The following is a 24011-nucleotide window of genomic DNA, read 5'->3' on the forward strand; positions in this document are numbered from 1 at the left end:
TCAACATTCTGTGATTTTTGTAAAAATATCAGCAGCCAAGAGGAGCTTTGTAACCTGTAACCTGTTTAATTATAATTTATACACCAAATCATATATTACGAGATTCGGGGTTTTGTAACCTGTTTTATTATAATTTATACGCCAAATAATATATTAAGAGATTCGGGGTTTTGTAACCTGTTTTATTATAATTTATACACCAAATAATATATTAAGAGAATCGTGTTGAATCACCCCAATAATTGAATTGTGAGTTGAACAAAGATCCCCACATCTACTAACAACATTGATAAAGTTGGGTAATGATGTTTCTACACAAACTATGTGTAGACAATGACGTCTGCAGTCAAACAAGCAAGACTGGACAACGTTCGTAGCAAGACTATGTCTAGTGTCGTTGTTCTGCTGCATTCACACTCTGAATGATCGTCATCCACACGTCAAAGTGTGTTGCCACTAAAAGCTTCATGTGGGAACACACTACAATCTACAACACGTCGCTCTGTGATCTCTTAGGTCACTCTTCACTTGTCATCCACAATCTAATTATCACATGCTCTTCTATACAGGACTTGTTCTCGTTTGCTGAGAAAATATTGTGTTGATTGGCTGACAGGTTTCAACAGGAGCAATGTGGACACGCTTTATATAGGCGTGAATGCAGACGATGTTAGGGTCAAAGAGAAGAACGTTTATGTAAAATAATGTCAGTATATAGGGGTAATTGCAGGGCCTTAAAGTGCAACAGCCCTGGTTGAAGCCAGCGGGCCTCTGGAAGTCTTAAATATGATATTTGGCTATATTAGCTGCTAAATTGGGCCCATCGGGATTTTTATAGCCGGGAATCAAGATCTTATTCCTCAAACAGTTGGAGCAGAGGAGAGAATTCTTAAAGAGGTAATTGGACACAAGGCAGAGAGCGAAAAGGAAGGGAGAGTTAATTACTGTATTTACTTTAGACCAGCGTTTTCCGCCGCAAGTCAATGGTCTTAACAAAATGGGAGAAAAAACCCCAGAATGAGTTATCACATTTTGATAGCAAATGAACAGAATACACCCCCCCCCCTCCCCAATGGACAAAACTTGGCGGACTTTCTGGTTTAGTAGGAAAATGGGTCTGAAAATCAGTAATGAGAGTAGGGTCAAGGATAAGCGTCGGCGCTATCCATGAACTCTCCTCTGGACCATAACCCTCCCAACCAACCAAATACTGCACCGCAAAGATGGTCTTAACTGGGGCGGCGTGGTTTGGTTAATAGAGTGGTTGTGCCAACAACTTCAATCATCAATCAATCAATCATACAAAGTTTACTTATATAGACCTTTATCACAAATTTTTCAAAGAGCTGCACAAGCCACAACGACATCCTCGGCTCAGTTCCCACATCAGAGCAAGAAAAAACTCAACCCAATGGGAAGTAATCGAGACGAGACGTAACGAAAGCATATAATGATCTCAGCGTCGGTGGTGGACAAAACACACTCTTATTGTGTGACTCAAATGAAAGAGTTGGGTCAAAGACAATACCAAGATTCTTTACTGAGTTGCTTTGTGTAATGTTTTGTTGTTAAATGTTTGTCATGTCTGTGTGATCATGTTTTGTTTTAGTCATGTTCGGTTTTGTTTTTGGACTCTTTGTGCACTTTTGTTTGTTTTGTCACCATAGCAACCCATTAGTTTCACCTGTTATTTCACGCACCTGTTTCACGTTTTGAGTCACGCACCTGTTTTCACTAATCATGTCATTATTATTTAAGCCCATTGTTGCCAGGAAGTCAGCCTGGCGACATCACACTCTCTACACACCCTTATGATCCATGCTGCTCTTTTTCATGCCCTTTTCTCGTCCAAGTAAGTTTTCTTTATTCATGCCATAGTTTGCAAGTTTTGTTTCAGTAGTCAAGTTTGTTCTCCGTCTTTATGCGCTCCTTTTGTTTTCATAGCCAAGTTTTTTTACCTCCGCTGTGAGCGCCTTTTGTTTATACCTTTTTGAGCTTTTTGAGTTAAAATATTAAACATGTCCTTACCTTCACGTCGTGTCCGGTCAAGTCGCTTTGCACCATGGGAAAACAAACCAAACCAAAGTCCAAGTCCTGACAGATGTCGCCAGCAAAAACGTTTCTCGGCAAGAAGGTTGGACGAAGTGGACAAGTTGGACGAGGGAGCGTGGGCGGTCCTGCGCGCGATGGAGGAAGAGACGCTGCGTTATTCCACCGTGGAGCGCAGAGAACTGATGTGGGGGCCAGATGGAAAACTGGTGCCATTGAGCTCCATTTGGTCCGAGGACGGCGCTGCGTCACCGCAGTCCCGGAAGCGCCGCTCCAGACCAAGGACGTCATAACGAGGTTATTTTGGAGGGCAATATCCGTCGTACATACATTTGTATCTGCGTTATCGGAACCCAGTTGGAACTGGCATGCGTTATCTTTAATGTCCTTTCTAATGAGTTAAATTTTCTTATTAAAGAAATTCATAGTCATCAGCCAAGTGGGTGGATCAACCTTGTTGGGTTAGCGATGCTACTGTATTAAACAAATATTTAGGATCGTTCTTATTGAGGCAGATGAGATTGGAGTAGTAATTTGTTTTATCTAAGGTAGGTGTGTGTTTATAAGTTATTAAACTATCACTCCATGCTTGTTGGAAAACCTCAAGTTTAGTCGCACGCCATTTGCGTTACAGCTTTTTACATGATATTTTAAGAGCCCTGGTTTCTTCATTGAACCAGGGGGTACACATTTAAGGGGCCTTTTTTAGCTTTAGCGGTGCTATACTATCAATGGCGTTGCGTAGGGCATCGTTAAAGTTCTTAGTGAGGTTATCGATAGAGCCCACATAATTTGGGAATGGTACCATTACTGAAGGCAGTAGGCCAGCGAGAGTCATAGTTGTGACACCATTCATGTTGCGGCTGTTAGAGTAGTGGTTATTAGTAGCTTGTTGACAATGAGTCAGAACTTCAAATTTTACAAGTTAGTGATCAGACATTACTTTAGTGTACAGTAGTACCATATCTTTGGAGGTGGTGACACACCGGACAAGGACTAGGTCTATCGTATTTTTGTTGTAATGCGTGGGTTCTTTTATTATTTGTGTAAGATCACAGCTATCAATTATAGTCTGGAGCGCCACGCACAGAGGGTCTGATGGGGTATTCATATGGATATTAAAAGCAAGACTAATCTGCTATACCTCTCATTTCTGCTTCACACAGGCAGGGGGCCAGAGACAAGTACTCGATGCCGAGACATCTTTATAGCCCGATAACAAGCCTGAGCTATGTACCTCTTTGTAATCTCTGACTGTCTCATCCGAGTGTCATTGGAGCCGACGTGTACAACTATGTTCACTTAGCTATTAGCCTTTTGTACATGTTTACTAGGCCTGTTGCGAGTGTGCTCCCTAAGACTAGCTTTAATGTCAGGTGCTATGGCCCTGGGAATACACTTAATTATGGCTGGTTTAATAAGCTGTATGTCCCGTGTGATGGAGTCCCCTATGACTAAGGTGTGGTGTCCGGTAGACTGGGGTGTAGGACTAGCTAAAGGACTAAATCTATTATGCGTCTCAACGTGTTCACCATGGCTTGTAGGCTTCTACAAACTGAGCTAGTCAGCTCGCTACAGCTAACGCTCACAAACGTGTCCGCGGCGTCTAGAGTTACAAAATTCCTCTGCTCTAACTGGTGGGCACAGCTCTCTAGTAAGGCCAACTTATCCATGAGAACAGTGCACGAAGAGCAGGGAGCCATACTCATGTTGTTTTTTTCACCAAGTCGAATTCTTGCTGTCTTCGGACCAATAGGCGGAGAGTAGCAGCAGTGAGGGAGCAGATGCCTTCGGAGCGCAGTTGCTTTGGACCGGGACAAGCTTAGCTTTGTTAGCTTAGCAGCAAGCTCTTCTTGTTCTCCTTCTCAGTCTTCTTCTTTTATTGAAATGGCGCTTGACTACTTTGTCGTGTACTAGCACCACCACTGGACTTGAAGATTCCAGGTTTGATCCCCGCTTCCGCCATCGTAGCCACTGTCATTGTGACTTTAGGCAAGACACTTTACACACCTGCTAACAGTGCAACCCACACTGGTTTAAATGTAGCTGAATGGTTTTCACTTTGTAAAGCGCTTTGAGTCTCTAGAGAAAAGTGCTATATAACTATAATTCACTTCACACAACTGTGAATGCAGGATACCAGTTGATAGGCCTATGCTTGGTAGGGAGCTTCTCGCCAGATATGTGACACATTAAACACAGGGTTGACCTTGGGTGAAGGTGGTAGTTGAAATCTGACCGTATTTGGGTTAGTGATCTGCTCCACCACCAAAGGACCAATGAACCATGGGCCTAGTTTCTTGAAAGAACTTGGAATCGGGAGGTCCCTGGAGGACAGCCAAACTCTATGTCCCACTTGATTGTCTGGAGTCTGCGTGCGATGAGAGTTGGCAATCACCTGATTACGCTCAGACGTGCGAGATAGTGCTGCCCGGGTGTCACGCAGGTGCGGCGAGCCCGCCGAAGATGGTATATCACTGATGGCAGGACAATGTCCTCTTCTAGCGAAGGAAAGGCAGGCTGGAGCCCATATGTTGACTGAAGGGTGAGAGGCCTGTGGCCAAGCTAAAGAGTGAATTATAGGAATACTCAATCCATGGGAGGCATGGATGTCGGCTGCTGGTGACTGACCCATCTCGATCCTGATTAGTTCTCTCCTTTGGCCATTAGATTGCGGATGATATCCTGATGTTAAGCTTCTTGTGGACCCTAGTGCCCTGCAAAAGGCCCTCCAGACAGCAGATGAAAACTGTGGCCCCCGGTCAGAAACAATGTCCAAGGGACTATAATGTAGACGAAAAACGTGGATTGCGCTGTCTCCATTGCTGAGGGAAGCTTAGGGCGTGCAATGAAGTGGACCATCTTGGAAAATGTGTCCATTATGGTGAGGATGACTGAGTTCCCCTTAGACAGTGTCAATCCCGTTACAAAGTTCAGTGCAACATGGGACCGGGCCAGTAAGGGATGAGTAGTCCAAATCGCTGCCGTTGTGTCCTTGGGCAGGACACTTCACCCTTGCCCCCGGTGCCGCTCACACTGGTGAATGAATGATGAATGAATGATAGGTGGTGGTCGCAGGGGCCGTAGGCGCAAACTGGCAGCCTCGCTTCCGTCAGTCTACCCCAGGGCAGCTGTGGCGACAAATGTAGCTTACCACCACCAGGTGTGAATGAATGATGAGTTCCCACTTCTCTGTGAGCGCTTTGAGTATCTAATAATAGAAAAGCGCGATATAAAATCTAATCCATTATTATTATTATTAATAGTGGGCGGCGGACGCCAGGCTGTGCTTGGTGGACAGCTTTATTCTGTGCGCACACTGCGCTTGCTGCAACAAACTCCTTTGTGTCGGTCATGATGGAGGGCCACCAAAAGCATTGATTGATGAAGAACAGTGTGCAGTTGAGTCCTGGATGGCAGGTCACCTTGGAGTTGTGGCTCCAGCACAGCACCTCGGAGCGGAGTTCAGGGATAACATAAAGGAGACCGGGAGTGCAGTCTGCAGGAGGATTCAAATCCTTAAGTGCCTGGGTGACCCGTATAGCCCGACAATGTCCACACTGTGGAAGTATGCCGTCTGTCTTGGGGCCTTCAGATGGGCATGAATGGAGCCTAGATAAAGCATCAGAATGAATCATCTTCCCCCAAGTCAATAAATGCCTAAGTAGGCATTACTGCCCCCAGCCCAGACGAGGGTACCTTTAATCTGTAGTCTGCCAACTGGTGGATGTGAGGATGAAAGATCCACGAACACCAGATTTTAAATGAGGGGTTGGTGGCCTCCTGGCCGGACAGAATATTGTGTGACCCTGCGCGCTCTCTCTGCTGACGCCAAATGGCTCTTTCCCAGCTGCATCGCAACTTCTTCGCTGGTATTATCGAGCACTGTCGTCATAGCCACAGCCACGGCGTCGGCGTGTGGAGGAGGTGACACGGCTTACCTCAAAGGTTGGTAGCGCCAAGGGGTCGTCGTCCTCAGTGCGGTGTTTCATCGTCCGTTCCCAAATTTGACCATCCAGCCGGAAAACCAATGTGATCGGCTCCTCTAAGGATCACGTGTCGTCTTTGGTTGCCAACTCGTCCTTCATGCGGGGAATGAGGCTGGCATGAAAAGCGCTGCTGAGCGCCACTTTGCCCCACCGATTCTTAGCGGCGAGTATCCCAAACGTCACAGAGTGATCTGCTACGGCGGTCGCTCCTTGATGGGTGAAAGCCTTAACCACTGGATCGTCTTCTGCAAAACCCATGTCGAAGGCAGGTGCGTACTGTTGGGTGTTTCTTTACTTTTTTCAAAAAGGTTCCAATTTGCAAAAAGGCAGATCGAAGTGTAAGACAGTTTAGAGTCTTTTATTGCTCCAAAAGCAGAAAAAAGGATCACGCAGCCACAAAAAGTTTATAATAACCAGGAAGGGGGTCGGCTTCAGCAGCCAAGCGGTACCACAATAATAGTTTTAGCAATAGCACGCAGAGGAATTTGGAAACAATTCCTGTGTACAGAATTTTTTTCAAACTGAGACTCACTGGCTTTGGCTCATTTTCTGTGAAGAACATATATCAGAATACATATTTAATGAACACACACCATACACCCCCCCTACACATTTCTATTACATATAAGATGTCCGGGTCCACTGGACAGGGCTAATAGAAGTGTGGAAATTGATGTTCTGTGTACCACACACACACACACACACACACACACACACACACACACACACACACACACACACACACACACACACACACACGCACGCACGCACACACACACACACACACACACACACACACACACACACACACACACACACACACACACACACACACACACACACACAGCAGGCCCCGACAGGGGGAGGACAGAGTGTAGGTACACAGAACACAGAGGGTCAAATGTGCGAGAAAATGAGAGCAGACAGTGTTACAGTGTTGACAAACAATGTTGCAACCTTGTGTGGGAACCGCAGGTGCAGAAACACAAAAGAAGAATCCCTGTGGCATGCAGAAACTGGCAGAGAAATGTCCAATTCATATTGTTGTTACTCAGCCAGTGGTTGTGGGTCTTAGACTTAGACTTAAACTTACTTTTTATTGTCATTCAAATTTGAACTTTACAGTACAGACAAGAACGAAATTTCGTTGCATTAGCTCATAGTAGTCCGGGATAAAAAAGCAATAAGGTGCATATATAAATAAATAGATTACTCTACAGATAAATATATTGCACTTTTGCATATGCATCCATGTTATGGATGTATGTTATATTGTCTTTATATTCCAGCGAGTTAATCCATTTTTGGGAGGAATTGAGGGGATTATTATAATGCGTTCAAGAGTTTTACGGCCTGAGGGAAGAAGCTGTTACAGAACCTGTAGGTTCTGCTACGGAGGCGGCGGACCTCTTTCTAGAGTCCAGCAGTGAATACAGTCCTTGGTGGGGGTGAAAGGAGTCTCTGCAGATTTTCTGAGCCCTGGTCAGGCAGCGGCTTTTTGCGATCTCCTGGATAGGAGGAAGAGGAGTCCTGATGATCTTTTCCGCCGTCCTCACCACTCTCTGGAGAGATTTCCAGTCTGAGGCACTGCATGCTCCAGTCCAGACAGAGATGCAGATAGTCAGTAGGCTCTCTTTAGTGCCTCTGTAGAAAGTGCTGAGAATGGGGGGAGGGAGCTGTGCTCTTTTCATCCGACGCAAAAAGTGCATGCGCTGCTGATCTCCTGGGTTTTGTCGACGTTCAGGACCAGGTTGTTGGTTCTGCACCAGTCAACCAGATGTTTCACCTCCTCACTGTAGTCCATGTCATTGTTGTCACGGATGAGGCCCACTACTGTCGTGTCATCCGCATACTTCACAATGTGGTTAGTAGTGGACCTAGCGCATTAGTCATGGGTCATCAACGTGAACAGCAGCAGACTCAGGACGCAGCCCTGGGGGGAGCCGGTGGTCAGGGAGATGGCACTGGAGGTGTTGTCGCCCACTCTCACAGACTGGAGTCTGTCTGTGAGGAAGTCAAGCAGCCAGTTGCACAGGGGGGTACTGAATCCAAGGGGGGCCAGTTTGCTCACCATGTGCTGCGGGATGATGGTGTTCATGCGTCAACAGCGCATGTATAACAGGGGGACTCAGCTCAGAAAATTTTCACCGGGAGAAAAAGTGCTTGTGTTACTTCCAACATCCAGCTCGAAATTACTCGCCAGGTGGCAAGGACCCTTTGAGGTCACACGGCAGGTGGGTGATGTGGATTATGAGATCCGACGCTCGGACCGGGGCGGAGACACTCAAATTTACCATTTAACACTAGAAGTCCCAGCATTTTTCTGTCTACCTAGAAGACCCAGAGAGGGGTCATTTGGCCCGACGCTTTTCCCGAATACACTAATCACTCATTTTGTTATGGTAATGAGGCTGTTAGGGGCAGTTTGTCTAGGTAGACAGAAAAATTATACATGTGGGAAATGCCGAAAGGAGCAATGGCAGTGCCAGGATTGTGAGTGACTGCTCAAATGTATGTCAGTCACGTTTACATGGACATGGTTTTTCATTCTTTGTAAATATGCTTTTTTCTTTGTAAATTTTTTTTTTTAAACTATTTTTGGCACACAAAAATAACAATTGCTTCTGCAACAACCCTCCACACCAAAACTGGGAAAACAGTTGCTTTTTCATTCTTTGTAAATATGTTTTGTTTTGTATTTTTTTTAACAATAAATGTCAGAGTGTTGATCCCTTCATTCTGTTGATCCTTGCAAAAACACACACAACCTACCTCAGAACTAAAGCTTGAGCTGTAAGGTCCCCTCCCCCACACAGGCTCAAGTGGCCCCCTGCCGTGTGCCACTAACAGCCACATTTTCATAACAAAAGGAGTGTCCACAGGGGGGACTAGGGGTCAAATGACCCTCTTGTGTGTTTTCTAGGTAAAAATGTCAATTGACCCTTCTCTGGGACTTCGCGTGTTAAACCTCTTGAAAGCATGGAAGGAGGCGGAGCCTGTTTCCTTGGTGACGGTGGTCGAGGAGGAGGAGGAGTTCGGGCCAGAAGTCCCGCGCTCTGTCCTGCCCTCCCCCTCCTCTGTGATAATCAGCTCACGTTAGCGCAGAAAGCGGATGCTGCCAAGCTGCAGTAGCGCTTTTCTGATGTGTTCTCCACTCGGCCCGGCCGCACGAACCTCATCCAACATCATATTGAGACCAGCCCGGGTGTTACGGTGCGGTCTCGGCCCTACAGGCTCCCTAAACACAAACGCAAAGTGGTTCGGGAGGAATTAAAATCCATGCTGAAGTTGGGGGTAATAGAAGATTCCCACAATGCGTGGTGCAGCCCCATCGTTCTGGTAGGGAAGAAGGATGGGTCTGTGCGGTTCTGTGTGGATTACCGCAAGGTAAACGAAATATCACGTTTTGACGCTTACCCAATGCCCCGGGTCGACGAGCTCCTGGATCGGCTGGGTACTGCTCGGTTTTTTACGACACTGGATTTAACCAAGGGCTACTGGAAGATTACCTTGTCGCCAGAGTCCAGGGAAAAAACGGCCTTTTACACTTGTACCAATTTGTGACACTTCCGTTTGGCTTGTTCGGTGCGCCCGCCACGTTCCAGCGCCTCATGGACCGGGTGCTGCGCCCTCACGCTGCCTACCTGGATGACGTCATCATCCAGAGTAGCGGCTGGGAAGAGCACATGCGGCGGGTGGGGGCAGTGCTCGAGTCCCTGAGGCAGGCGGGGCTCATCGCCAACCCGCCGAAGTGTGAAGTTGGCCGGAGGGAAGTACAGTATTTGGGGTACCACTTGGGAGGGGGGCAGGTACGCCCGCAGGTAGACAAAACAGCGGCAATTGCGGCCTGCAAAACCCCAAGACGAAAAAAGAGGTGAGGCAGTTTTTGGGTCTGGCGGGCTACTACCGGAGGTTTATCCCTCGGTTTGCGGACTTGACCAGCCCACTAACTGACCTCACCCGAAAGGGTGCTCCAGATCTGGTCCAGTGGACGGAGCAGTGCCAGCAGGCACTCTTGGCATTCTCTCGATAAGCTTCAAGAGGTAGTCACCTGAAATAGTTTTCACTTCACAGGTGTGCTTGAAGCTCATTGAGAGAATGCCAAGAGTGTGCAAAGCAGTAATCAGAGCAAAGGGTGGCTATTTTGAAGAAACTAGATTATAAAACATGTTTTCATTTTTTTCACCTTTTTTTGTTAAGTACATAACTCCACATGTGTTCATTCATAGTTTTGATGCCTTCAGTGACAATCTACAATGTAAATAGTCATGAAAATAAAGAAAACACATTGAATGAGGAGAATGTGTGTCCATACTTTTGGCCTGTACTGTATGTTTAATGTATCATACGATTTTTTGTTAAAATATAGCCAAAAATGCTATTTTTTGTGGTACCCTTTATTTAGAAAAGTATCGAAATACTAGGGCTGTGAATCTTTGGGTGTCCCACGATTCGATTCAATATTGATTCTTGGGGTCACGATTCGATTCAAAATCGATTTTTTTTTCAATTCAACATGATTCTCGATTCAAAAACAATTTTTTCCCGATTCAAAACGATTCTCTATTCATTCAATACATAGGATTTCAGCAGGATCTACCCCAGTCTGCTGACATGCAAGCAGAGTATTAGATTTTTGTAAAAAGCTTTCATAATTGTAAAGGACAATGTTTTTATCAACTGATTGCAATAATGTAAATTTGTTTTAACTATTAAATGAACCAAAATATGACTTATTTTATCTTTGTGAAAATATTGGACACAGTGTGTTGTCAAGCTTATGAGATGCGATACAAGTGTAAGCCACTGTGACACTATTGTTCTTCTTTTTTTTTTATAAATGTCTAAGGATAATGTTAATGAGGGATTTTTAATCACTGCTATGTTTGTAATTGTAACTAATATTGATACAGTTGTTGATAATATTCATTTTTGTTTCACTACTTTTGGTTTGTTCTGCGTCGTGTTTGTGTCTCCTCTCAATTGCTCTGTTTATTGCAGTTCTGATTGTTGCTGGGTCGGGTTTGGTTTTGGAATTGGATTGCATTGTTATGGTATTGCTGTGTATTTTTTTGTTGGATTGATTAATTTTAAAAAAAAATTCAATAAAAAAAAATAAATAAAAAAATAAACATTTTTTAAATGAGAATCGATTCTGAATCGCACGTGAGAATCGCGGTTCGAATTCGAATCCATTTTTTCCCACACCCCTACGAAATACATTGCGGTACCGGTACCGGTCAGAAAGTTTGGACACTCCTGGTCTTTACCCGGACTGAGTAATCACATCATGATAGCATATAAACAGAATATAACAGGTGTGTTCATCTGGGACCTACTTCAAGTTGATTGCGATGCAATGAAGAAATGTGCTTGGATTTGTGGCTATGCTCACACTTTAATACAGCTGATTTTTTACTTGCATAAGAAGTTTGCTGGATTTGAACGTAAGTCTAACCATGCAACTCTAGTTGCATGATCAAGTTATTTTTGATATAAACACAATGTAGAAACTTGATCACCTGCTTATTCATCCTAGATACAAAGCACAACGTAGAAACTATGCTATCCAGGCCGCTGCCTCACAAGGGCACCTCATTTGTGTTGTCCAACTCGAAAAGACTAACAAAGCTCCTCGCAGCTCAAGGTTTCGTTGCCATGCTTAGCGGCGTGTTTCTGCGGGGCCGCAGGGGATGAAGGATATGGAGGCGAAGGCGATCTCCCAGCTGTACCCAGTGGGATGTCCACAGTCGGCTCGTCAGACTAATGCCTAGCACCACTGATTGATCGGGCCCTCGCTAAAAAGGGTGTCATTAATTAATATAACACAAATTACTACTTGATGGTGATGTTGTAGTTTTGTAGTTTGTAATAAAAAGCGGATGTCATTTCTCATCACTTGAAGTCCATTTAAACACCAATCTCTGCCCTCTGGAGAGCACTAAAACACTGTTAAGTGTTTGTAAAAAGGAGCGTAAAACACTCAAATAAGGCTTTAAGAGCCCCAAAGAGTGATACGTACTTGCCTCGACCTCCAATTGGGTGTATTGATACGACGCAATAGGTGACTAATCTAATATTCAAAGCCATGACGGACAATCTGTTCATTCCTTCCAACATGCTTAATAGTAAAATAATTTAAAAAATCATTATGAATCTATTAATGGTACAGTAGTACTTAGTTGATACTGTGACAAAGCTCTTAACTAAAAACACTGGTATCTCAAATCAACGTCACCTATTGTTTTTAAATAAAGTCTGAAAATGAGTGTGTAACTTTAAAAACTGTCACTACCGAACCCATATTTTCTTCACTTATGTAAACTTTTTCAGCTTTTATGCAACATATTATGTTTTTATGAGTGTACAACTCTTCAAAGATGTGTTTGCTAGCTACAGTATGTGCTCGCTAGCATTATTTAGGTATGGTCAAAATTTGCTAGAATTGTCACACCCGAAACATATGATAACGTTTCCGTGATGACTTGATCATTTCGGTAGTGACAATATGAAATGGAAAGTATTTTAATCTTACCATTTTGAAATAATGTCTTCACAAAGTCTTAAATTAAGCGATTATTTTCAAGAATCATCGTTTCAATAAAGCGTCGGATGCAGTGGTGTAAAGCACATCGCCACTGGACTCTAGAGCAGTGGAGGCGCCTTCTCTGGAGTGACGAATCACGCTTTTCCATCTGACAATCTGATGGACGAGTCTGGGTTTGGAGGTTGCCAGGAGAACGGTATATTTCGGACTGCATTGTGCCGAGTGTGAAATTTGGTGGAGGAGGAATTATGATGTGGGGTTATTTTTCAGGAGTTGGGCTTGGCCCCTTAGTTCCAGTGAAAGGAACTTTGAATTATCCAGGATACCAACACATTTTGGACAATTCCATGCTCCCAACCTTGTGGGAACAGTTTGGAGCGGGCCCCTTCCTCTTCCAACATGACTGTGCACCAGTGCACAAAGCAAGGTAAATAAAGACATGGATGACAGAGTCTGATGTGGATGGACTTGACTGTCCTGCACAGAGTCCTGACCTGAACCCGATAGAACATCTTTGGGATGAATTAGAACAAAGACTGAGAACCAGGCCTTCTCGACCAACATCAGTGTGTGACCTCACCAATGTGTTTTTTGGAAGAATGGTGGAAAATTCCTATAAACACACTCTGCAACCTTGTGGACAGCCTTCCCAGAAGAGTTGAAGCTGTAATAGCTGCAAAAGGTGGACCCACATCATATTGAACCCTATGGGTTAGGAATGGGATGGTACTTCAAGTTCATATGTGAGTCAAGGCAGGTGGCCAAATACTTTTGGCAATATAGTGTATCTCAGTTGTTGTTTTTGGAGGTGGGAGGAAGTCGGAGTACCCGGAGAAAACCCACACAGTCACGGGGAGAACATGCAAACTCCACACAGAAAGACCCCGGGCTCGGGAATGGAACCTAGGACCTTTTCCCTGTGAGGCCCTAACCACTGACCACTGTGCTGGCACTGAATACTGAACGCACATGAGTACCTTTTTCCAACCGATACTAACAGTTTTCTCCAAAAATAAATTATTTTTTTGACCAAAAAACATAAGTTTTAAAGGCCTACTGAAACCCACTACTACCGACCACGCAGTCTGATAGTTTATATATCAATGATGAAATCTTAACATTGAAACACATGCCAATACGGCCGGGTTAACATATAAAGTGCAATTGTAAATTTCCCGCTAAACTTCCGGTTGAAAACTCCTTTGGATGATGACGTAGGCGTGACGTAGCCAGTGAAACATGGGTATCGGTAGCCCATTGAAGCCAATACAAAATAGCTCTGTTTTCATTTCATAATTCCACAGTATTCTGGACATCTGTGTTGGTGAATCTGTTGCAATTTGTTCATTGCATTATGGAGAAAGAAGCTGAGCAAGCAAAGAAGAAAGTTGTCGGTGCGAAGCGGAGTATTTTGGGAGGGAAGTCAGCAACACAAACAGCCGGTGTTTCATTGTTTACATTCCCGAAAGATGCAGTCAAGATCGAAGAACTCGGACAACAGAGACTCTTACCAGGAGGACTTTGACTTCGATACACAGACGCCTGTAGAGAACTGGGACAATACAGACTCTTACCAGGATTACTTTGATTTGGATACACAGACGCAGACGCGGTACCGTGAGTACGCAGCTGCGCTTCCAAACATTTGATCGCTTGCCCGTACGTGCGTGTCACGTACGTAACTTTGGGTAAATATATAAGCTTTATGAACCTTGGGTTAGGTGAACGGTCCTTTGGGCTGAGTGATTGTGTGTGTTGTGCAGGTGTTTGAATTGTATTGGTGGGTTATATGGACGGGAGCTAGGAGCTAGGAGCTAGGAGCTAGCATAACAAACACCTAGGTGGGATTAATTTGTGGCATATTAAATATAAGCCTGGTTGTGTTGTGGCGAATAGAGTATATATATGTCTTGTGTTTATTTACTGTTGTAGTCATTCCCAGCTGAATATCAGGTCCCACCCGCGCGCTTCCAAACATTTGATCGCTTGCCCGTACGTGCATGTCACGTACGTAACTTTGGGTAAATATATAAGCTTTATGAACCTTGGGTTAGGTGAACGGTCCTTTGGGGTGAGTGATTGTGTGTGTTGTGCAGGTGTTTGAATTGTATTGGCGGGTTATATGGACTGTAGCTAGGAGCTAGGAGCTAGCATAACAAACACCTAGGTGTTTGTAGTGCGGGATTAATTTAAGATTAATTTGTGGCATATTAAATATAAGCCTGGTTGTGTTGTGGCTAATAGAGTATATATATGTCTTGTGTTTATTTACTGTTGTAGTCATTCCCAGCTGAATATCAGGTCACCCCCGGCTCTCACAGCATCTTCCCTATCTGAATCGCTTCCACTCCCCACTAGTCCTTCACTTGCACTTTCCTCATCCACAAATCTTTCATCCTCGCTCAAATTAATGGGGAAATCGTCGCTTTCTCGGTCCGAATCGCTCTCACTTCTGGCCGCCATCACTGTAAACAATAGGGAACTTTGCGGAAATGTTCAACTGACTACGTCACGCTACTTCCGGTAGGGGCAAGGCTTTTTTTTGTCAGATACCAAAAGTTGCGATCTTTATCGTCGTTGTTCTCTACTAAATCCTTTCAGCAAAAATATGGCAATATCGCGAAATGATCAAGTATGACACATAGAATAGATCTGCTATCCCCGATTAAATAAAAACATTTCATTTCAGTAGGCCTTTAAGCATGTGATTAGTTAATATTAAGCAATAAGGTTGAGGGAATATGATACAACCCTGCAAACAAAATAGTGGTCACTACCGAAACGTGCAGTCACTAGCGAAACACTCTGTGTTTACAAGAAAAGACAGTATGTTGAGTTATGAACTCAAATATTATGATACTGATTGGTTAAATGTATGTTCAATTTCATAAATTATTAACTCTGAATTTCATCTAAAAAGTGTCATGCATTTAAAAAAAAAGAAAGATTGCATGTCGATTGTGAATAATTTCATATATTGAAGTAAGAAAATGTCTTGAAAAATTCATTTTTATGTATTTTATTGTGAAAAACCTCAATAATTATTTTTTAAAATAAACTTTACACAAGGTAAGTAAGCATGATATTAACAGAGTAACATAATATTTTATACTCATATTTGAAGGCTGTGATTTGGTAGTGACAAATTTGGGGAGAGGACAAACATTCCCAAATGTTCTGAAAATACAAAATACAGGTTGACTGTTTTTTTTATAGAAGTGTGTACTTCAGATATTGTACATACAAGGACAAAGTTTTGAGAATACAATTTACAACATTTTTTAATATTTCCAAGCTTACTTTGAACCAATTCGGTAGAATGGCCCAAATAGTCAAAAGCTTATAATTGTCTGTATACACATGTAATTGTAAGCATTTGACAATAATAATGTTGAATTGGTGAAAAGTTTACATTAGCTGTTTTTATCTAGTGAATTAGTATTGGGTCGCAAGACTGTTTCACCTGAGAATTATTTTTTTAATTTTCCTGTAGTTGCATCCGGTGTTCTGACTTTGTGCACCGACCGTAAAAAACAAGCCAATTAAAAGGTTCCGTTTGTCAATCATCACACTGTACCTTCAATCGCATCTGCGGTCCCCTCCAAGGTTTCGCATTGTCATCCCATTGGGTTGAATTTTTTCTTGCCCTGATGTGGGATCTGAGCCGAGGATGTCGTTGTGGCTTGTGCAGCCCTTTGAGACACTCGTGATTTAGGGCTACATAGGTAAACTTTGATTGATTGATTGAATGAACTGCAGTTACGCTCTCTAAATAAACATCCAATTCTGAATTAGTTGATGAATATAATATAGCTAGGAGTCATTTTTTTTATTTCTTTAAAACATCCTGTAAAAATGCATAATAATTGACACAATCTGGAGGATACATTTTTCAATCAGAATACAATTTTAAAAAAGTTTAATGGAAGAATAAATTAACATCATACTAGGAATGCAAATGATGCATGTGTCTACAAATGAATGATTGATTTAAACATTTTAGAAAAAAACATGTCATTGAATGATATTTGGAAAAACGCCAATAGGCTCTTAAGATGCATTGAAAATAAACTGAGTGAATTTAACATTTTAAATAAAGTGTATTATACAGTCCCACAGTTGTTTAAAATCGGTACATTAGATAGCAAGTTAGGTATTAAGTGTCAGGCAGCTGAAGGATCTATTATTAATTTACTTTGGGAATGTCAGAGAATACAAGTTGTGGTGTGTTGTGAGAATTGCCCTGTTTGTCCAAGTTAGCCAAGTTAGCTCATGTGTGTTGAACTGCAGACTGAAAAAAAGGAGTCGTATTTGAAAAAAGCTCAGCTTCCTTATTAAAGGCCTACTGAAATTATTATTTTTTTATTTAAACGAGGATAGCAGATCCATTCTATGTGTCATACTTGATCATTTCGCGATATTGCCATATTTTTGCTGAAAGGATTTAGTAGAGAACATCGACGATAAACTTCGCAACTTTTGGTCGCTGATAAAAAAAAGCCTTGCCTGTACCGGAAGTAGCGTGACGTCGCAGGTTGAAGGGCTCTTCACATTTCCCCATTGTTTACACCAGCAGCGAGAGCGATTCGGACCGAGAAAGCGACGATTACCCCATTAATTTGAGCGAGGATGAAAGATTTGTGGATGAGGAACGTGAGAGTGAAGGACTAGAGTGCAGTGCAGGACGTATCTTTTTTCGCTCTGACCGTAACTTAGGTAAAAGGGCTCATTGGATTCCACACTTTCTCCTTTTTCTATTGTGGATCACGGATTTGAATTTTAAACCACCTCGGATACTATATCCTCTTGAAAATGAGAGTCGAGAACCCGAAATGGACATTCACAGTGACTTTTATCTCCACGACAATACATCGGTGAAGCACTTTAGCTACAGAGCTAACGTGATAGCACCGTGCTTAAATTCAGATAGAAACAAAAGAAATAAGCCCCTGACTGGAAGGATAGATAGAAGATCAACAATACTACTATCAGGAGACACCGAACCAAACACTGGACCTGTAACCACACGGTTAATGCTGTGCCGCCTGTCGAAGCCTAGCAATGCTGTTGCTAACGACGCCATTGAAGCTAACTTAGCTACGGGACCTCGTCAGAGCTCTGATAAAAACATTAGCGCTCCACCTACGCCAGCCCTCATCTGCTCATCAACACCCGTGCTCACCTGCGTTCCAGCAATCAACGGCGCAACGAAGGACTTCACCCGATCATCGATGCGGTCGGCGGCTAGCGTCGGATAGCGCGTCTGCTATCCATCTCAAAGTCCTCCTGGTTGTGTTGCTGCAGCCAGCCGCTAATACACCGATCCCACCTACAGCTTTCTTCTTTGCAGTCTCCATTGTTCATTAAACAAATTGCAAAAGATTCACCAACACAGATGTCCAGAATTTTGCGATGAAAACAGAGCTGTTTGTATTGTGATACAATGTGTCCGAATACTTCCGTTTCAACCATTGACATCACGCGCAAACGTCATCATACATAGACGTTTTCAACCGGAAGTTCCCCGGGAAATTTAGAATTGCACTTTATAAGTTAACCCGGCCGTTTTGGCATGTGTTGCAATGTTAAGATTTCATCATTGATATATAAACTATCAGACTGCGTGGTCGGTAGTACTGGGTTTCAGTAGGCCTTTAACATGACGAGGACTACACACCTACAGTGACCAAAGAATGGCAAAGTTTAGGCCCCAAAGAGCCGTCCAGTTTTCCATCCAGCGTTGCCATTGGAGGCAGAGCTTTTCTCGCTTTTGGACCTTACAATACTTCTTGTATCCAGTTCGGAAGCCAGAGCCGAAGAAAAAAACTAACAGAAAGACGTAGCAATTTATAGATGACAGCAACGTTATGAAGTTCATTTTCATTTATCGTTTAATTGATTGACGTATTGTCAACTCCTACAAATTATCTTACCTATAGACATCAAATTTAATGCTTTTTAATGCTATTTTAGGCCTTAATTTTTGCAAAATCTATTTAAAGACTTTTAATAGAAAATGGTAGAAAATGGATGGATTGATGAATGAATAAGTTATTGATTTGTTCTCAATTTAGCTTTTTTTAAAAAATTGTTTCAATTCCTCTGATTTTACATTGCATCCGGTAAGTATTCACAGCGCTTCAATTTGTTCCACATTTTGTCATGCCTTATTGTCTTATTCCAAAATGGAATTCATTAATTTCTGTCCTTAAAATGTTACAGAATTTTAATTTTATTGTATTTTTTTATGTTTGTAAATGTATGTATATATATATATATATATATATATATATATATATATATATATATATATATACATATATATATATATATATATATATATATATATATATATATATATATATATATATATATATATATATAAATCATATTTACATAAGTATTCACAGCCTTTGCGCAATACTTTGTCGATGCACCTTTGGCAGCAATTACAGCCTCAAGTCTTTTTGAATACGATGCCACATGCTTGACACACCTATTTTGAGGCAGTTTCGCCCCTTCCTCTTTTCCCATTTCTTTTTGCAGCACCTCTCAAGCTCCATCAGATTGGATGTGAAGCATTGCTTTGCATTAAGGATGTCTCTGTACATTGCTGCATTCATCTTTCCCTCTATCCTGACTGGTCTTCCAGTTCCTATCGTTGAAAATCATTCCCACAGCATGATGCTGCCACCACCATGTTTCACTGTAGGGATGGTATTGGCTTGGTGATGAGCGGTGCCTGGTTTCCTCCAAACATGAGGCCTGGCATTCACGCCAGTTCAATCTTTGTCTCATCAAATAAATTTTTTTCTAATCGTCTGAGAGTCTTTCGGCCGCATTTTGGCAAACTTTGTACTAAGAGAAGGCTTCCGTCCTGCCAGACTACCATACAGGCCTGATTGGTGGATTACTACAGAAATGGTTGTCCTTCTAGAAGGTTCTCATCTCTCCACAGCGGAATGATGTAGCTCTGACAGAGTGACCATTGAGTTCTTGGTTACCTCCATCACTAGACTAAGATGAATGCAGCAATATACAGACACATCCTATAGATGAAAACCAACACTTCCCATTCAATCTGATGGAGTTTGAGAAGTGCTGCAAAGAGGAATGGGCAAAGTAGAATGGGCGAAACTGCCCAAAGATAGGTGTGCCAAGCTTGTGCCATGGTATTCAAAAGGGAGGCTGTAATTGCTGCCAAAGGTGTTTCATCAAAGTATTAAGCACATGCTCTGAATACTTATTTTTAAGATTAAGTTTTAGCTGTTTATTTCTAATACATTTGATTTGGAAATACAAAATCTATTTGGTATGGTAGCTTTAATTTATTTATATTTGTATGGTGTGTATTTAATAAATTGTATATATATTTTTTTTTTCATTTTGTGTTTTAGAAAACATATGACTCTATTCATGAGGATGTTTTATTTAGTGTATAGGCACTCATTCAATCATATTTGTAATTATTCTTTTAGATTTTGTTTTTATTATTTCTATTTATGAGATATTGTATTTATTAATATTTTATTTTATAAATTTTCTGAGTTAATCAAACCATATTTTTGTATTAATCATAATGATATAGAGGTATACCATTTTCCATAATTTTATTTTAATGATTTTAGACATATATATTTAATTGTCTTATTCATTTTGGTTTAATTTCTATATATTTTATGTATTTAAATATACCGGAATGATACATATTTATAATTTATATACATGTAATTATACATAACATGGTGCTACTGCTTTATAGTGATGTATTATATATGAGTGTTACTTAATTTGAAGTTAAAAATATTATTAAGATGAAAGAGCTCATTTAATTAATTTACTTTAAAAAAAATTTTTTTAGGAATAATCAGACATCGGAATAGAATTGTTCAGTTTCCTCTGAGTCTTTATCTTTCAGATTGCACAATTGCACAAACGCATAACTCTACATCCATAAAGCCATGCCTGGATGTTTTCAAATGTATGGTGTAGCAATACACTACTAAGTCAGTCTTGTAAAAATGGATTAGGAAATAAAACCTGCCAAAAATGATGTGATGAAAGTGAAACATGAGTTATTTCTAGTTTGTACAAGGTTATGACTCCATCTCACATCTAATCAAGAAGCAAGTTTCTACGTTGCCAGTGCATCCGGACGTGAATGCAGAGCTTCAGCAGGTGCGTAGCCGCTACTACCACAGTGCGCTCTACCACACATACTTGCAGCGACAGAACAATTACAGAGTCTCATTTGTCTTCATGTCCTCGCCGATCATGGCCAAGAGAGAAGTGAAGTGAATTAATTAATTCATATTATGTTCTACACATGGTGAGTGTTTATATTCAAGCGAACCACCAGGTTTAAGTAAATAATGGTTGAGCCCATAATAAATTAAAGAGCCTTAGTTGGTTGGACATTCGCATGTGGACTGGGTTAACTCTCTCCCGAGAAGAGGCAATACATTCAGACTTCGAAATGCAAAAGTGGTAGCTCTATCCTGGAGGAGAGACTCCATGTCTATCTTCAGGCCAACATTTAAAGTACAACCTACAGAGGTAGTTTTCCGGTCACTTACACATGAACATCTCCTTACATGGTCAGGTTGCGCTGTCCTGACTTAGCACACACCCAGAGACAGAAAGGAGGAATATAAAAACTGATGGTTTGGCTTCTCCAGGTTAGGAGTGCCTCATTTTTTGACCGAACCTCCTCCAGGAAGTCCAGTCCTGTATAATGACGCTCGCTTGTAATAAAGCAACTTTTGGTTCAGTAAAGCGTCTCTGACGTCTCTTTTGATCCAACCACACTGCCGTGTCACCCTTCTGTCCGGACGAGGATGACAAGACCAGAAATACACATCAAGAGCAATGTTGTGTTTAGCATTTGTTGTGTTTCTTTGCAACCTGATGCCAGCTGTCGTCGCAGAATCAAACCTGACTCAGCGGCAAACAAAAGCAAATAAACACACACTTGCCTCAGAATCACCAACGTGTGCGTGCAAACGTCATATTACCTGTGATGTCAGTTCCTCTGTCTTCATCAGAGTCCTCTTCTATCACATCCGTTTTCACTTCATCCTTCATCTCTGGAACAAAGAAATCCGTCTGGCGGGACAGCGGCACCATGTAATTGGTGACAAGCGATGCACAAATTTCAATAGTTGGGAAGGCGGACAGCTTCCTCTCCTGTGAAAACACAGAGGAAGAAGAAGGGTGAAAAAACATCACACTTGTACATGAAACTTTGGAGTAGCTCTGGTCTTTGGCTACTATTATGACAACAAAAGGAAATTTTGCCTCATAGAACAGTGATTATCAAACTGTGGTATGTGTACAACTAGTCAGAGTCATGTATAAAGAGAGTATGGCCACCCGGTTTTAGACGATCTCAACGACTGTTCAAAAGCTACTCATGTGACTACAGGGTGCCATGACTGCTAACACCGTTGGCTGATGCTATGTGTTTGCGGCGCTTCCTCGTTAGTTTTTCGACATGTAAAAATGCCCTGTTGTGCAACATGAGGCTGCTCTACCCGTGAGAATTGCAGAAAGATTTTACATCGCTTTCTCCACAAGAAAAGACAGAAAACAAGTATGAGAAGTTAAGGTTAACTGTTAACACTGAAGAACCACCGATTACTGCGTTTTGTGCCAGGTAAACACACGACACAACGTCTGAGTTTTGTTCAGGAGAAAACACACAGATGTACTAAAAATAATAACAGAAGCAATGAACAAATTAAAGAGATGGTTTGACAAACACAGACTATCTTTGAATCTCAGTAAAACTAAAACAATGCAATTTGGTAACAGTAGAAGAAAGTCAAACACAAACACACAGACGGAGTAGACATTGAAAGAGTAAAATAAACCACATTTTATGTGTAATAATAGATGACAAAATGAAGTGGCAAAAAATATGTTAATAATGAATAAAGCAAAATATGTTCAGAATCAATCATCACTCCATTTTCTCTACTTGGTGCTCGCCAGTGTTACCATATTTGAGTTATTGTGCAGAAAAATGGGGAAATAACTACAAAAGTACACGTATTCACTTTCCACGTTACAAAAAAGAAAGATCAGCTAGAATAATACATAATGAGTGACACAAACAGTGATTACAAAAATTTTGGAGGCAGCCACCAAAGTTGACATACTTCACACAAAATTCATATTTTTTCCGTGATTGTTGGTCCAGAGTTATTGAAGACTTTGGCAAAATGAGGGAGGTAAGTTTTTTTTTGGGTCGTTTACGTTTATTGCGCCGTCGGATGCGTTACAGTGCCTGCTAGTCACTAAACACTGCAGGAATATAGCAGCAGAGCATTCTTATTTATACTTTATTTAGTGATGTAAGAATTAAACGTCCTAATACAACAATTTAGACAATGTTATTGACATGCAAACCAGCAATTAAAATAATTCACTGCGTAGTTTCTATCAACATTAAATAGTCCAAGCAGCTCACCAAAATAGCAATCTTTTTGTATGTCTCTGATGATCATAACCACAAGAGCCATTACTAACCACACCAAAATGCAGTGGAAAGCTTTAGTTACCTGTTAGATCCAGATTCTTGAAAGCTATAAGCTTTACCTTAATAGCATTAGCATTTTCTTATTCTCCTTATATTACCATACAGCTAAACAAGATTAAATGACCACAATCGCCCCTTAGTGTACGAGAGGCGCACTGCGTATGACCAACCGTCACTGCCCTGATGTAGCGACAAATTGGAAGATTGGCAGCCATTCAAAGTATCCCAAAGCTGCCACAAATGATTGGAGGATGCAGGCAAAACTGTGGACACTCAGACCTTTATGATTTTGGATAACATCTGTCCTGCAGGATGAATTTGAAGACCAGAAATAGACAATTATAGTAAAACGTTTACATTTGTTTTGCTCGCTCAACACAACCATTCTAATCTTGATTGTTTTTCCTGGCTGCGATGTGGTAAGGTTGTTGCTTCAAGATTCCTCTCGAGAACAGTGGTTTCTGTGTCAACATGTGTATATGTGCTTATTGGCTATCAAGTTTTTTTCTCGGCCCCAGTCTGTACCCCCTCCCCAATAGGAGCCCAGTCTGAGATCGACTTTTTTGTAATCATCCTCCCCTAACGTCTACCTTTTTCCCACTTTTTACGGGGAGCCGTAAGTGGCGACCATCACTGTTCCTGTACAATGTTTGTCTAATCTTAACACGGGTTTGTGGTGAGAAAATAAAATGTTGTTGTACTTGTGCTATGACATAAAGAGATACCATAGAGATAAGAACATGGAAACCAGAACTTCACATGTAGGTGTGAATATAAAAGAAACCAAATTATTTGAGAAATCAGACCAATTTAGTGCATGGAAACGTACTGACTGTTGCAGGCTGTAACAATACAACTAAATAAGCGGTCAGCCTGCATACATTTC

At 41.8% G+C, this 24011-nt stretch overlaps 1 protein-coding gene across 1 annotated transcript in view; it reads right to left on the minus strand.

Moving 5' to 3' along the window:
• Window positions 1-24011, minus strand: part of tex264a (testis expressed 264, ER-phagy receptor a) — a 281667-nt gene that overhangs the window by 26897 nt on the left and 230759 nt on the right. Inside the window, exon 3 of the mRNA XM_062054346.1 lies at window positions 21600-21771. Within this exon, the coding sequence (XP_061910330.1) occupies window positions 21600-21771 (172 nt within the window). The remainder of the gene's footprint in view (window positions 1-21599; window positions 21772-24011) is intronic.

This window comes from Entelurus aequoreus, linkage group LG01, assembly GCF_033978785.1.
Source record: "Entelurus aequoreus isolate RoL-2023_Sb linkage group LG01, RoL_Eaeq_v1.1, whole genome shotgun sequence".
In the NCBI taxonomy this organism is placed as follows: Eukaryota; Metazoa; Chordata; class Actinopteri; order Syngnathiformes; family Syngnathidae; genus Entelurus; species Entelurus aequoreus.